The following is a 16741-nucleotide window of genomic DNA, read 5'->3' as shown; positions in this document are numbered from 1 at the left end:
ACATTGTTTATTAGCTCACCTGTTGCATTAGATGACCTTTTCAAGTTCTCTGATATGAAAAAGTCTTTTTCTAGATTTTTCTGTCTCTGAAAGTGGCCAAATGCAAAATATTAAATGACTCACCTCACAAATTTACCAAAATCCATTTCAGTGGAAGAGATCATTAAACATCAATAAAGAAAAAACCCAGGTGAATTATTATTATTTTGCCAACCTTCTTCCCTAGCCATTTAGCTTTGCATTATGCAGATTACATCTAGTGCAAAAGAACAGAGAAAATGCATTGCAGCTGGCTTTGATTTTGTATGTAACATTGAGTTATACACAGAATTGAAGACTGCTATGTTTTCTGCTACAATATTGTAACTCTAAAAATGGTGATTGCAATGGTTATTGGTAGATTAATGCCAGCTAAAAATGCAAACAATCTGTAGTTGGTTCCAAAAAGAATATTTCATTACATGCTCCTTAATTTCAAGTCCCTAGTGCCTTTTATGTTGCTTCTGTTGTGCTCATGCTGCAGTGTATGGGATGACTAAACATAATGCTTTGCAGGTTTATATTATGTCTTTTATCCTGGTCTTTAAGGGAAAAGTGGGCTGTTTCAGGATACTTTCTTTACATAGTTTATATGTTTGAATAGGTCAAGGTCAGCCACTGAACTCTGCTGACAGGCTGTGATGCTTATGGCTTGATATGTAGCTCTGAATGTCTTTCTCTGCCCTATTTAAATTTTATATGTGCTACAAAGTTTAAAAGTTACTTATAGGAATCTTTATGTTGCTATCTGCAATTGCTTTGATTCAGGTAGTTAGCTTCTTTGTGTTTTTTCCTAGTTAAGACTTCCATTGATTACCAAAGCATTTACATTGCATTGACCAGATAAAAGCCAAAGAAAATTAGTGAGTTTTTTGAGGATTGTCCATGCAATCACTTCTGGTTTCAGCAATTAAACTCATCAGCTGTCTAATGAAAAAAGTTAAAATAATGAACTCCCCAGTCCCGCTTCTCAGCTCAAATCTGATTGACTAGGCAATTAAATCCAGATTCACAGATAAGAGCACATTTTAGAGAAGTTGTGTTAATGGACCACGAGGCTCTTGTCCTGTTTGCTAATGGCGAGTGCTGAGCTAGGATCACCCCTGACATGCTGCGGAAAAAATAATTAGCCCTAAAATGTTCAGTGAGATCCTGGCTACAGAAGCTGTGGTTATAGTTATTCTGATTTTTATTCTTTATATTATTTTTATTCTTTATTCTGCTTTTTATTATTTATATTCTGTCCAGAATACATTATTCTTTTAAGAATAATGTATTCTGGACAGATTTTTAAAGTGCCCTTTATTTGAAATGGGGAGTTTGAGTGTTACTAAATATAGAATATTAATTTCTACTTCCCCTCTTCAGGAGCAAACCCTGTATTAACAGGGCATTAACAAAAAACATTTGGCTTTGTCCTACATGTATGTAATACTGATTAAAGGCATTGCTTTTTCTTTCAGAGATTCAGTACAGCAGACCATCACATGCCTTTAGAATCATAGAATCACAGAAGCATTTAGGCTGAAAAATAACTGTAATATCAGAGTCTAACCATTAACCCAGCACTGCCAACCCAACCACTAAACTGTCCCAAGTCCCCACATCGATGTTTCTTAAATACCTCCAGGAATGGTGACTCCACCACTTCCCTGACCAGCCCATTCTGGTGCTTGACAACCCTTATAGTGAAAAAATTTTTCCTGACAGCCAATCTAAATATCCTCTGGCATAGCTTGAGGCTATTCCCTGTACTCCTGTCACTTGTTTCATGGCACAAGAAAACCAATACCCAGCTCACTACACCCTGCTTTTAGGCTGTTGTAGAGAGTGACAAGGCCTCCCTCGCATATCCTTTTCTCAAGGCTAAACAATGCCATCTACATCAGCAGCTCCTCACAGGACTTGTGCTCCAGACCTTTCACCAGCTTCATTCCCCTTTTCCAGCCATGGCACAGCGCCTCAATGTCCTTCTTGTTATGAGGAGCCAAAAACTGAGTACAGGATTTGGGGTGTGGCCTGCCCAGTGCCGAGCACAGGGGGACAATCACTGCCCTGGTCTCACAGGACACACTGTTTGTAAAAGGATGCTACTTGAGTTGAGGGGTAGGGTCTGGAGGAACCTGAGCATCTTTTCAGATTCCAGTTGTCAGAAAGCTGGCTTTGCTCTCCAATACTTCTTTCAGTAAATGTTATGGGTTTGTTGCTGATTGTAGACAGGAAGAACAGTATTGAAAGCATAAAAATGCGAAGTAATAGTAGGCTACCAGCAGAGAATATATGGTAGTTTTTGTAACAGTAGCTCTGAACATGCAAAACCAGAAGTGGGTGTCATGAGGACCTGTTGTCAGTGAAGAGATTGATGGAAAAATGAAAAAATTGGATAAGCAATACTTTAAAGCACTTTCCCTCTTCACTGAAAAAAATATATTATTTCATGCTGACTTCTTTCATTCATTCTTTTTACTTCTTTGGGTGAAAGGGGGAGATATTTAATCTTCAGTAGCTCTTGGGATGAAGTAGAACCCAGAGTTCTAAAGGTTATGAAATTAGTGTTGTTTAAGTGGTTCATATTTAATTAAGTGAAAAGGCAATTAAATTTTCTGGAATTAAAAGACATTATCAAATATAGCCAAAAAAACCTCTAAAGGATTACTCCACAGCTGTGAGGGATTTAGCTAGAAAATTGTTTCCCCATTTTTTAAATAGTCATCCAGCCTTTGTTTTTAATTGCACTTTTGGCAGTTGTGCTTAGGCTGCAATCACAAGTACTTTTTCTTGCAGTTTTTGCAAAACCTGTCCTGTGTATCAGTATGTATAATTGTATAATGTGCCTGATTATTACACATAAAATTTGAAGTGAAGTTCTTTGACTAATGTAGTGACACTTCTTTCCTCATGTTAGTATGGAAGAACACCTTTACACCTGGCAGCAAACAATGGCATCCTTGATGTTGTCCGGTTCCTTTGCCTGACCGGTGCCAATGTAGAAGCATTAACCTCTGTAAGTACTGACAGATGCTGTTCTTCTTTTGTGCATGACAGTTGAAAGAGAACTCATGAAAGAGACAGGTGTAGGAAAAGGACATTGAAATTTTTTTTAAAAGGCCTGTTATATTTTATACAACATGAGTTGTCTTCTATCTTTGGGAATTGTTCTATCTCTTGTCTACTTGTTCACTTCTTGCAACTGAATTTGGAACAGTACAGTTCCAAACTGTATTAGTTGAACTGGATTATGGTACAGTACAGCTACCACTTTGTCTAGCCCTAATAATTTCTTCATCTAAGAATTACTTGTATCATTGCATTTTCTATAAGTTTTGAGTCACTTTCTATATGTTCTGAGTACACTTAAGAGGGACGCCATTTCACATTTGAGAAACGTACAAATGCATTGTATGTATCTTAAATATTTTTCTTGCCTTAAGGGGGTTGCAAAGTTCTAGTTTTATGGTGGGAGATGTGTGGTTGCATGGACGAGGGAACTGGCGTGAGAGTATCCTTGTAAAGGAAATAATTCATGTCAGATCAGCCAGCACCACTGCTTCCCGTTAGTAACACAGAGGGCATTTTTCATTCTCAGTAGGGTGAGAAACATCCTCCTAATGACATATCCACAGCAGGAGTGAAATGTCCTTTGTCATATGCATGATAAACTATAGACATCGCGTACACCACTACGTGTGTTTTGAACAAACTAATCATAAGATGCAGCGGATCATTTTACATTGCTACTCACTGTAACCAGTGTAGTCTGCTTAGAAATAACTACTGGTACATATGAGAAAGACATGTCATTAGATTTTAGTTGAGTCCACATTTTTCAGAGTTCTTTTCCTAACAATTTTTTCTGAGATGGCTGAAATGGAGAGGGGAAAAAAAGAAAATTTCTATTTCATTTGCTATACCATTTGGTAGAAAATACTAATTTTTGTGGTTTTTTCCTCTAGATTTAGCACTGCAGTTTTTTCTTTTAAGCACAGATCTTATGTAGGAGGAGAATGCCAATAAACCTGGAATTGGGGCTTAACCAAGTTTATGACATAATAATTACTTTCCTATAACTATTGGATTGTATATTGCCATGTCCCCTATTAATAATAGTGAAATGTGCATGCAGTGGACTTGGTAGGATGCTCTACAGATTTCTTTTGTCATCCATTTTTGTCTTTTTTGTTTCTTTGTGTGTTACATCCCGTTGTATATATGTATTTACACTACTATGTAGTGTAGAGATGAGATGAAAATAAAAGGGTGATGAGGGAATTCTTCAACTGTCACACTTCATTTATGTCACGAGAGCTGTGTTGGTATAATTGCCTGCATGGACACTGTCCTTCCATGGTAAAAGTACATTTTGTCTCTTCAGTTTAGGTTAGTTTGAAGGACATAACAAAATAAATAGTGCTGATACTAAATATATCAGGAGCAGTACACTGAATATACGTAACCATCCATTATTCCAGCAGCGTGGTGGCAGAGAAAAGGAAAAAGGAAGAGACGACTAAAGGAGCTTGCATGTTGTAATATTAATATTTCAGTTTTCCATTGGTTTGCTAGAAGGCTATTAAACTGTTCTGAAAAGTTTATTAACAGCTCTTTCTGAGCCAGTGCGGTAGAATTAATGGCCTTTTTTTCCTCTCATTATGCTATTCCTGTAGGAAAAAGAGCTAACTTTTCCAACACCATTAAGTAACTGGGCTGTATTATGAATTCCTTGCCTTCTTCCTGCGTTGAAGCCCATTTTGGAACTAGTCTATTTTTAATTTGATTTCTTGGGTGGTGTTAAGTGATCTTAGAAAATCTCCCCCTCCTGGAGTATACAACAATTTCAAATGTTTGAAAGGTGCCCCAAAACATCTGTTGTGATCACATGTTAACTAGCACCGTGTTGTTGGATTCTCCTCATGGAAGTTTCTAAACCAACTTTGAAATTGTCAGTGATTAAAAGTTTTGGTACTTACAGATGCTTGCAAATGTGATTTGAACTCAGGATCAGCTCTTTCAGGCTGTATGATTTGCAATATAGGAAGCCAGTCAGCAATTGTAATGAAATTTACCAGTAGGTGTAAAATACACTTTCATGGATCCTGTAACCAAGCCCTTTCTATATGTCAGTTTTTTCCTACCTATTGCTACACCATTGTGTAGAAACTCTGTACTTTTCAGGAAAGCTTGAATAGGAAAATAGCTTGCTATTTTTCTTGTGGATGTATTTTCTAATTCTCTTATCTGAGATAGTGAAATAAGCAAAGTACTCCTAAATTACCTCTTACCAAAATTTAGAACAATAGAATAGCGTAAAATAGCTGAAAGAATCAAAGTAGTGGGCAATTTTTCTTTTAATATTAAACTGCTGATCTGTGAAACATTGGTAACTAAATGGCAAGACCAGAATACTGAAGGCAGCTTTGCTTCTCCTTTTAGACTTGCTGATGCAATTTAAACTGCATCCCTTACAAGTTTCTTGCTTTCTGGAATCCTCCAGTGGCTGATATGCCACTGTCAGTCTTTATCCATTGGTAAACAAACATTCACCTGCTATTCATGTGAGTCAATATGCTGATGTGTCCCTTCTTTGTGACCTTTTAAATCTATTCAGTGGGCAATACTAGAAATCATTATCAGTCTCTAATTGCTAAGAAGAGAGATGGAATTCAGGGGGAGGAGTGTTGACTTTGCTCTCAGATTCTGAACTCAAAGTATCTTGTTACAGTGGCATCCAGATGCCCATTTGTAAAAGAAAATTAAGGAACTACTGCTAATAATTTGTGTTTTAACAGGATGGGAAAACAGCAGAAGATCTCGCCAGAGCAGAGCAGCATGAACATGTAGCCAGTCTGCTTGCAAGACTTAAAAAGGTTGGGAATACATGAATTTTAAGTGAGGTTTTCATCAAAGCCACTCTAAAAACTGTTGCAAAATTCCTTGCTGCAATGCTGTATTTTTTTTTCTTTTTCCTTTTTATATTTTTAATTTGAAATTATGCCCTCAATTAAAGCAAATATGCACATATTCAAGAAGCAAGTATGCACCACTGATTTATATCTGTCAGTGTCTGACAGTGCCTGGCAAAGCATCTAAGGTATTTAGTAGAAAATAAGCTATTAAGATTATCACATCCCCTGGATGACTTATCTCCTCACCATCACCATTTCACTTAGATAAAGGTTATGAAGAATGGGAGGTTTGGGTCCCTTACGAAAATACCAATACCATGTGAAATAGTTGCATAAGTTCTCAATGTCATCTTTTAATTCTGCAGTTTCCAAATATCCAAATGTCTTGCTAACTAGAACAAAAAGTGATCTGGGCTTGTTGTAAGGCAGCGTGTCGGACACATCTGATACACATTGATTAGTCAGATAGGCAGCATCACTCATGCTGGGAAGGTTCCAGAGCCTACTTGCCTGGAGATTGCAGGCAAGAGCCAGGCCAATTAAAATAATCCTGTTCTAATTACAAAGATGAGTCTGTGATTGGAGAAACTGAAATAAATGACCATTTCTATTGCTAATAGAAGATGTTACACATAATGTATTGCCAAAGTAGAAGTAAAATCATGTCCTTTAGGCCTGCCAGCAAATCTATACTTCCTAGGAATATAAACTATATGTGTGTGAAGATGTGAGAAAGTGCAAAGTTCAGACTTCCTTTGCAACGACAGCATTGGTAAAGTTGTCATAATAGGCTCCATTTTGCATTGTTACATCCCCACACCAAACTCTTATTTGTGTCTGCATGCAGGCAGATAAATTAATGATTTATTCATAATGTAAATATGCAAATAATACAAATTTATCTAGAACAAAGGAAGAAGGTCAGATAGATCTCTTTTGAAAGAAATATTAGTCAGCTGTAACTCTCTTCTTGATTGTGGAACATAACATCACTGAAGGCCTGTCTCTATATATGGGGAAAATTACTAACTTGCTAAAGAAATGCGTGCTGGTGAGGAAGGAACAAACTTGCATGACTACTGTTTCTGTCAAATTTCTCAGCTCAGTTGATGCATGCTTATAATTAAGGGGGCCTCATCCTACATGTAAATTAGGTGCAAATGCAGAACAACAGAGCCTCTCTCTCAGCTCCAAATGGGGGAATGAAGAAAGGAAAGATTAAGCTAGTTCCTTTGCCCTCACACTTTCCTGCTTCCTCCCTGTTTCCTTGAAATTCACCCAAACATGAGGAATTCTGAAAAAGTTGATGTAAAGAAAAGAAGAGAAGAAATGCACATTGAGTTGCTGGATGGTTCTTGTGATAGCTGTCACAGCAAAGTTCTTGAGTTCTGCTTGTGTATTCCATAAGAATATGCATATTGGTTAACCTTCTGAGACTGGTGAGTTAGGAGAATGGGCACTGAAAGAGACTAGTTTTGACACCTTTGCCCTCTCCATTGGAGATCAAAATAATTCCATTCACTGATTTGAGCCTCAAGACAGGGGATTTTCATGAAACGTCAAGGTGGCTCTTGAGAGTGAGCATGAAGCTCTCCTGTCTGCCTGTCCAGTAGCTCACAGCTTGCATGATGAACCAGGTGAACAGCAGTCTGGCAAGAACGTGTATCTAAACCCCACACTGAGTTTGTTGGGAGGCAGAAGTTCCCTGCCACATGTTCTGATTTCTTCTTTGTGTTGAATTTTAGGATGCCCACCGGGGGATTTTTATCCAGCAGCTGAGGCACACACAGAACCCACAACCCCGGATCAAATTGAAGTTGTTTGGATACTCTGGCACTGGGAAAACCACTCTGGTGGAGTCCCTCAAATGCGGCCTGATACGAAGCTTTTTCCGAAGACGTAGGCCTAGGCTCTCCTCCACAAACTCAAGCAGATTCCCCCCATCACCTTTGTCTTCCAAACCTTCAGGTATGGTTTTGAGCTATAATGCCTGTATGAGAAAACAGTTTCCTCTTATTCTCTAAACTCCTAAGAAGAAGCTGTTGGCTGCACTGCAGAAGACAGGACAGCCTAATCATGTAAGAAACAAAAGGAAAAGGGAGAAGAGAAGGGACTGACTTCTCTGTGCACAGGTTTGTACCTCAAGTAAGAGGAAGAGGACCAGCAAGTGTGAAGGATGCATGACTAGTTAAAGGTTTGGGTTTTTTTCTTATATGCTATATAAGTGAACTTGTACAGCAGAGGACAAGGCTTGCAAACACTGCTATTTATTTGTCACAAAAAGTCCTAGGCTGCAAGCATCACTAATAGCTTCCTTTCTGCTGGAGGAACTTGAATAAACAAAATTGGAACATCTCTATGTGATTTTTAAGTAGTAACAGGTTTCAGAACTGCCTCTGATGCCTTGGACTGCTTTTCCCTAAGATACAGGTTTGAATTAGACCAGTTAGTGGTGTCTAAAATCATCTTCAAACAAGCTGGAAATGGAAGTTTTCCAAACTGAAGTAAATGTTTACCAATATTAGGGAATAGATTGCTCATGTAGCACCAGCTGGCCTGTGCAAAGTGGGAAGAGCTAGAAAGTGTAGAGGAACTGGTTAGGTTTACACTTAAGCCTGTGCTCAGTTTTTGAAGAACCCACAGGGGGACGGTGGATAGGCCATGCCCAGGTCCCTTTTCTAACACTGGGAGCTTACACTAGCAAGTTAAGCATGTTGAGCAGCTCAAGTTTAAATTGATATTTAGAAGTGGTCTTACTGTGTAAGTTTTAGATGAGGCCAGGGTTGCCTTAAAAAAAAAAAAAACCCTTTGGATAATACTTGCAGGTTTGGATTTTGTTCATGATTTTTAAGTAATATTAGAACAGTGCTAGTAGTAGTTTTCATCTCTACTTTCTCTCTATTCACCTGAGGAAGCTGTAGGGCATTCACAAAGTGGCTTAACAAGGCAAGACCCATACCACAGAGATTGTTACTGCATTTGATGATTACTTAACACAAGGGCCTCACACCTGTGACAACAGGAAAAAGAACTTGATTAAATTAATCAATCAAAAGTTCTTGATTTATTTATCTTAATTTACTGGGTCATACAAAGGGTGATAAATTACTCAAGGAATATCAGTTCCTGGAGGCAGTACAGGAAGGTTTTTATTAAGTTAGATTTTTTTGTGTTGGTTGGTAACAGAACCAAAGAAGAGGTTTTATGTTGCTCACACCATCATAAAATCAGAAAGACTGCCAGTCACACTGGCAAATCAATGTAAAAATAAAGGTGAATTTGAAGCACTTCAAAAGAGCTTACCTATACAAATGCCAGAAAGACATGATGTTGTATACATACAAAGCTACTAATGGGTTGTTTTAGCATCTGGAAGTTTGGGTTTTGCTTCTTTCGGTATACATTCTTTTGGGACGTAAATCATTATATAGCATGTAAATTATATTCTAGGCTGAGTGACATAATCAGATAAATATTTAAATCAGCACAACTTGATCTATACTTGGTGATATAAGATTTGTTTGTTTATGTGTTTGTTTAAATTCTGTAAAAATAATTGTGTGAATTCACGAAGTATTTATTTACAACAGCCAAAAGATGTAAAGTATTATCCTAGGAGATCAAACATGATAGTGTAGTTTGACAGCTAACTGGTAACCTCTTTCAATTGTAAAACCCAGATATTAGAAATTGCCAACTAGTGGAGGAAAGAAATCTTTATCCACTAGATGGTGCACGTCAGTTAAAAAGCCCTTTTGTTCCTCATTTGCACTCTGGGAAGCTGAATAAACAAGGAATTTAAAATTTGCTTATTAGTAAAATCATTTTGGTTAAGGGCCTGCTTTTCTCCTCCACCACCCCAGTGACACTTGTTACACAGTGATATATTTTTTATCATTACTTACAGGAAGCAATAATATGAATATGTGACATTTCCATGCCAATAAAAAGTCATGCAATGAAACTGTAGACTTTAGCTTAAATAAAATAAAATTTAAAAATTTAAAAGGCAGCATATTTTGCAATATAGGACTTAGGACATAGTTTGCGAAATAGAACATAGGACATAAATGCTTTATAGGATCATTCTAATATTCTCCTTTTAATAATTCAGAATAAGAATGTAGTTGTGTACACCCACAGCTTCAGAGACATCTCCTTTCTTTGAAGAGCACTTTGGGCTTTTTAATCTGCTTTTATGGCTTGCATACTTGTTTTGAAGTGATCTTGTTGTGATTCTCACATGGTTTGTAATCTCATTTTCCTTTCCCTGACCCAGTTTCAGTAAGTATTACGAATCTTTATCCTGGCTGTGAAAATGTCAGTGTGAGAAGCCGCAGTATGATGTTTGAGCCAGGCCTCACCAAAGGGGTATTAGAAACTTTCGTATCACCTGCCCATCACTCTCCCTTCTCTTCTGATGACCAGTCCACCAAGGCCATTGACATCCAGAATGCCTGCTTACATGGTAAGAAGAGCCCTGGGCTGGGATGCCTCAATGCTGTAAAGCAGTTAATGCCATTTAACTTGTTTTTTAAAAGAAAAATGGGGGGAAAGTCTGACTTGGCATGGTAGTGACTGTGTTGACAATCCAGCACTGGTGGGATTTAATTTGTTTGAGAAAGTAAATCTGCCTGAAGTGCTGTCGCTGTTGTAATACACAGTTCAATCACTCATGTCAGATCTTTACAGTATTACGTAGAAATACTGAAATTCATTTCTGAGGTGAGTAAGTGGGAGAGTAGGAAAGAGGAATTTGGTCTGACAGGAGCAGGTCAGCAATGTGGCTACTAGTATGAAGGCTTCTTCACCTATACTAGAGGTCATCTGGGGATTTTATCAGATTTAGCCTGGTCCCATTTAGTCCTCACTATTTAAGTATATTCCCAGCTATGCAAAGGACATACTGTTCTCACTTTGTGTCAGGACTGGAGCATTTTCACTAAGTCCTGGAGCTCATCAGTCATTGTGAGTGGAGCTTCTGATTTAATTTATTTTTTTGCAAGGAAACTAAGTGCTCTGCACTTGAAGCCAGTTAGCAGTAAGAGGGGTCAATCACAGAAGGTGTCGTAAGTACACATGGCTTTTGGCTCTGAGACCACACAAATTGTCTCCACCAGCCATATTAATTGTGATTTATATCGGTGGTCAGATCTCTTCTTCATAAGGAAATTGCATGCCTTAGCAGCTGCAATTTTGAAGCTGAATTAGTATTAATTAAGAGTTTACTTTGGAAACAGAAACCTGCTTATCAGTGCATAATAATGAATGCAGTGACAAAGCTTTTATCCTAGATGCTGAAGACTTTGCCAAGTAGCTAAAACTTGTTCTTTCTGTAGGGTAATTTCTTCCTTCAGTATAATTTGAAGTCCAGTCAAATTCTGGGAAGGAAACGGAGTTGTGCCATGGACCGTCAGAAGGACTTTTTTTCTTTCTGTGTTCTGTACTATACAGACCAAAGTGTACACACAGGTGAACTCTGAGTAGCTTTACTCATAACAACAGGCTGGAGTGTTCCGACTTCTCTCCTTCTAGAAGTCTGAGGTGCATCTTAATCACCATGTATTTAATTAGAAGCAGAACAGGTGAGGCAGATATCACCCTAATCAGATGGTGCATCTGGGAAGTGCAACATACTAACACTTTTCTTACTCAAAGCTAGAGATGGCAAAAAGAAGCAGGGAGCTCTTGGAACCCTTAACATGGTGATTCTTCATCCCTAATTTACCAGCACAATGTGAATAGTCCAGTTCTGTAAAGCAAAGTGGCTTCTTTTTAGAATGTGATTCAGTGGTTTTTGAAATCAGTGGTGGCTTGTTAAGAAGAATAATTAATAAAAATATTAAGCTTTTTTGAGATGAACAGGGAAAAGAATGGGAGCCATTATTCTTGGTTTTCAAGACAATTACAAGATCTGCTGCTGTTGTTCAAGGCAAAACTCAATTTAATTGCATAAGACTGTATGCATTTAACACAGGTGCTTACATATGAAATCAGGCTAAATGTCCTAGAGAAGGAGCGTGAGAGAGGAACAGACTTTGAGGGCCCAGCTGCTAAGCCTCTAAAACTGACTGAAACTTGTTCCCTTTGTCCAAGATTGCATTTTCAGCCTTGCTTTCTCACATGCGTACAGTTTATGTTTGTGACAGTTTAAATTAGATTAAATGTTTTGCTTGTATTTCCATGGCCAGAAGATATTTCATGCTTACTGATGATCTCTTCATATGTCTGTTTTTCAGGAGTTGGGGATTTCAGCATTTGGGAATTCTCTGGGAATCCTGTGTACTTCTGCTGTTATGATTATTTTGCTGCTAATGATCACACTGCAATTCACATAGTGCTTTTTAGCCTTGAGGAGCCTTATGAAATCCAATTAAACCAAGTGACCTTTTGGCTCAATTTCCTGAAATCATTGGTCCCAGTTGAGGAGCCAATAGGTATGTTCTTGTAAATGAAGTATTAGAGATATAAAGCTTCTTGTATTTCTCTGCAACTCTGTACATCATCCGTGTTTGGTGTCGTCATCCCCATGTATGCAAACAAACTTGACATTAGGTTTCTTGGCAAAAGGGAATTTTATCTGTGGAAGAAGCCAGAAGCATTTCACACACCACTTAGCTCAATTTAAAATGTCACGAAGTACAGTGCAGTATCTTGTGGCACTGGGATTTACATCTGTACATGGCAGATGAAGTTTTATGTCAGATAAGCCATCAATAGTGTTTCAGAGGGCTGGAACCATTCAGAACCAAGCTTAGACACTTTTCTTGAATTCCTCTTATATCTAGCCCCAATAAACAATATTTTCAGCATAAATTAGTCTTGTCAGTGACAACAGGACGGAACAGTATTATGGAACAGTGTTACCCCTCAGTACGTGCAACTTTCATGTGTTTAACTAAAGTTCTGTTTGGACTTCAAATATGGTAACTTTTTGGTGCTGATGCACAGAAATCAGTATTTCTTGTAAATTTCACATATGCTCCAATTTTGCACAGGTTTTAAGTAATTTTATTTGTTTTTATATTCAGGCTTACTGAAAGTTACTTGGTGGGCAAACTTAAATTAACTTAAATAACATTTTTCTCAAAAGGTCTGGTAGTCCAGGTGTATATACAGTAACTTATTTAAACATGTTTGTGTTTGTAGTTGATTACTGGTCTGCAGACTGTTACAGTCTCTTGGACTAAGCAAGCTCTGTCATGTGTCTTGGTTCTGTGATCTGAAAAATTATTCCAGCCAGTGGATCTAACTCAGCACTAAAGGACATTTTTAGCAACGCTAGGGATTCACCAGACAAATGTGTTAAGTACTTAACATTGTGCAACGAGTTATTTTCTCTCCCTTTCTGTATGCATTATCTCAGCCAGACAACGAGCCAAGGCCAACCCTTGGTTTTCAGTTCAGGCATCTGCATTTTTTTATTTTCTGTTTTAGATAAAATCACAGTGCTAATAATATCATAATTTGGATCTAACCAACAATAAATGACCTGTGAAAGTTAAAGCTCAGAAATTTGCAAAAAAGGTGACAAAGCTGCAAATACAGCTAATTTGCAACTGCTGAAAGCTTTTCACTGCTCCTCAGTCTCAGTTGATTTTTTCTTCTTGCTTATCTGATTATCAGCATTATTTAGGTACTTCACTTAAATCTGTGTTTATACCAACCAGCTCAGTCTGGGTACCCATCCATCTCTGTACTGTGACAAATCTCTCAAGTAATATATAGTAACTGATGTGTGCAGAAAAGTTAAAACTCTTGGAATTACTTTCCAGTTATTTTGTCTAAGTCCTTAGCTGCCAATTAAAAAGAAAAACAAAAAGAAGATAATTGCAAAATACTTGCCTGGAAGTGTTATGCAGAGATTTGGAGAAATGGGGCTTTTTATGATTTAATGAAGATTATGTAGCTCTTAGTTGATGAGAACTGAGCAGTGATGTAAGCATGTGACCTTTTTTAAGGCTAAAAGAGCATGATAGGGTGTACTGTCTCTTTTAAAAATAGTTTAATGATGTCTTCTATTTTCTGGAATATGAACATGAGAAAAGAGTGAAAACTGTGTTCTGTACTGTCGCCTCATTCATGCCATTTGTATATTTCTTTCTTTCTCATTCTTTTTCATGGCTTCTGCCAGGCTTTCCTACTTAACTCTCACCTAAGTGAGAGGTCATTGTTTGTGTAAGTACTGCAAAATAGCATTCATATCAACATATGAATGCTGTAAACATTTTGTGTTCTTACAATCTTCTATTCTGCACCAGTAATATTAAGGACTATGCAAACATTATGCAAAAATCCTTTTATGAAGCTGCTGTTTCTAATTTTTTTCTCCTCATGCTGTCATAGTTTGTAGTTAGTAGCTATATCTTAGTGCTTCTGATTACTGTTTTTGTTAAACCAATAAAGTTACACAATATAAATGTATCTGATGTTATTCAAATTGTCTAGCTATTAAAATTGGGCCTTTACAGTCCTATAAGCAGATAATATATAGCACACAGTCCTATAAGCAGATAATTGCCAGAGCATCAACAGTTACACTGTTAGTGGCTGTGCTTAGAGTTGGTAAATAACTACAAAAGTGGTTGGTATGAAGAATGTAAAATGTATTTCTGCTTTTCTGGGTCAGTGTCAGCCATCTCCATAGACATGCCTTGTAGTGAGAGAGTCCTCTTGTTTCTCTTCTAGCATTTGGTGGAAAGCTGAAAAGTCCCCTGCGTGTTGTTCTGGTTGCCACGCATGCTGACATAGTGAATCTGCCCCGGCCAGTTGGGGGAGAGTTCTGGTATGACAAAGACATCTCTTTGTTGAAAGAAATCAGGAACAGGTAAGTGGAAAGTATACTTATATATATATAAGTGTTTAAACAAGCTAATTGGAAAGGAAAATACTAAAATGCATTGGAATAGGTAAAAGGTTTTTACATGGCTTATATGATATTATGATATTTTGCATATGTTTAGGAAGCATATGTTGTGCTAAAATTGAAACATTTACCAATATTACAGTGAGTAAGCTGCCCTGAGTGAGCTAAAATGAGCCAAGTGGTGTCAAAATTAATTGTGGTGTTGGCAGTGTCACCCTGTAAACACTGGGCTACATCCAAAGACCCATTCCAAATTTCTGTCTAACATCTTGGTTCTCAGGTTTTGCACCAATCCCAGAAAAGTAGGCCATTTGCAGCTAAAAACCTTGGATGCAAAAGAGGAAAATTTACCTGAGAACTACCCTTAGCTGTTTACTGATTTAGGACACCTATGAAAAAAACTTAAATGAGGCCTTACTCCCCACACTTTGCAAAAAGCTGGACATTGTGGAATCACACAAGTGACAAGGTCATCCAGGAGGTACACAGAAGTTAGTGAAACTTCTAGAATTCTTCAGCAAATGTCTGGAGCACATGCTAATGGTAGATGGAAATGGGGAACTTTCCATAAACATACTATTGTTTAAAGCAACAACACCTTCTATTCAGAGTGAGCATGTAAGCAGGAGCACTGGGTGTGAGAAATCATCCATACCTGTGAGTATGGACGCTTGTCTGGGCTGTACAAGAAACAGATTTAGGAATTCCAGCACAATAATTGGGGGGGGGGGGGGGAGGCAGTATTTTAATAAATTGAAATAAACCAACAGAAAAAAACGTTGTGTCATCTTTGGTGCTGGAGTCCTTTTAAATGCAAATCTCCCCAGAGCTAGGCAAACTAGCTTGTGTGGTTGGAAACTCAAAAGGAGTGGAAAGAGAGCAGTCAACAGCAATGACTACTGAGCTATTTAAAGTGAGAAGAAAGCAAGCAACAGACATTAAGATCTTAAAAGAAATAAATTAATGTAGTCTTTTCTCTAGTAAAATGTTTTGGCTTGTAATTACAGGTCATGTGATGCAGTCACAATTTGCTTACACATTTTCACTCTTCATCCTGAGAGAAAACAGTTTTCTCTCAATACCTCTGCCTATTTTCAAGAAAATTACACAGCAACTGTAGTGTCTGTGCTTATAAAATATCTCAGTATAATCATTACTTAAACTTCATCATTCCAACTCTAGTGTCATTTAAGTAGTACAATTTAATTTAATGAAGTACAATTGTATTAAGAAATAAACTGGATTTCGGGCTAAGTTAATAATAATTATTTTTTTTAGATTTGGAAATGATTTGCAAATTTCAGAAAAGTTGTTTGTCCTGGATGCTGGAGCATCTGGGTCTAAAGATATGAAGCTTCTCCGAAATCACTTGCAAGAAATAAGAAGCCAGATAATTTCTGTAAGTAGTGTCTAATAGTCTGGGTTGGATGAGCCAAAATGTGAATGTCTTGTGTAATGATCTACCGTAAATTTCAAACTTAGAATAATGAAGCATTCAGAAACCACTGTTGTTCCAATGTTCTAACAGCAAGCTTGACAGGTCTTGTGATAAACAAAGCCTTGACATCAAAGATTCAGTCAGCATTTTGAAAATAGCAGTTGCTCCAAGCAGATGACCAAAATAGTCTCTGTTGAAAGGAAACAATTTGAGATATCAGTTCAAAGTAATAATTTTGTTTTTTGATTGGCAGTGACTGGATTCCAGCATTGGTCCCCCCTTTTTGTTGTTTTTTTTTACTCAGCAAAGTATTATAAAAAACGGAAGTATATTATAAATATATTTCAGGAAAACAGGTTTTTTCACTTAAAAAGTCACCAGAGTAGAACAGTTTTCTCAATTGTTAGAAAGATAATTCCAAATATGGATATGTAAACTGAATATGTATTAACTTTTGACTGCATTTTTAATTGAAAAATATTGCTTGCAGTTGTA

The 16741-nt window shown here is 37.4% G+C and overlaps 1 protein-coding gene across 1 annotated transcript in view; it reads left to right on the top strand.

Moving 5' to 3' along the window:
- DAPK1 (death associated protein kinase 1) overlaps nt 1-16741 on the top strand; it is an 83849-nt gene that overhangs the window by 63113 nt on the left and 3995 nt on the right. Inside the window, exons 18-24 of the mRNA XM_058823267.1 lie at nt 2945-3043; nt 5826-5903; nt 7688-7910; nt 10222-10410; nt 12182-12379; nt 14631-14769; nt 16087-16207. Coding sequence (XP_058679250.1) covers nt 2945-3043; nt 5826-5903; nt 7688-7910; nt 10222-10410; nt 12182-12379; nt 14631-14769; nt 16087-16207 — 1047 coding nt within the window. The remainder of the gene's footprint in view (nt 1-2944; nt 3044-5825; nt 5904-7687; nt 7911-10221; nt 10411-12181; nt 12380-14630; nt 14770-16086; nt 16208-16741) is intronic.

The sequence above is a fragment of the Ammospiza caudacuta genome, chromosome Z (assembly GCF_027887145.1).
Source record: "Ammospiza caudacuta isolate bAmmCau1 chromosome Z, bAmmCau1.pri, whole genome shotgun sequence".
Lineage (NCBI taxonomy): Eukaryota > Metazoa > Chordata > Aves > Passeriformes > Passerellidae > Ammospiza > Ammospiza caudacuta.
The sequence above is the reverse complement of the archived record's forward strand: the minus strand, read 5'-3'. Positions and strand labels throughout refer to the sequence as shown.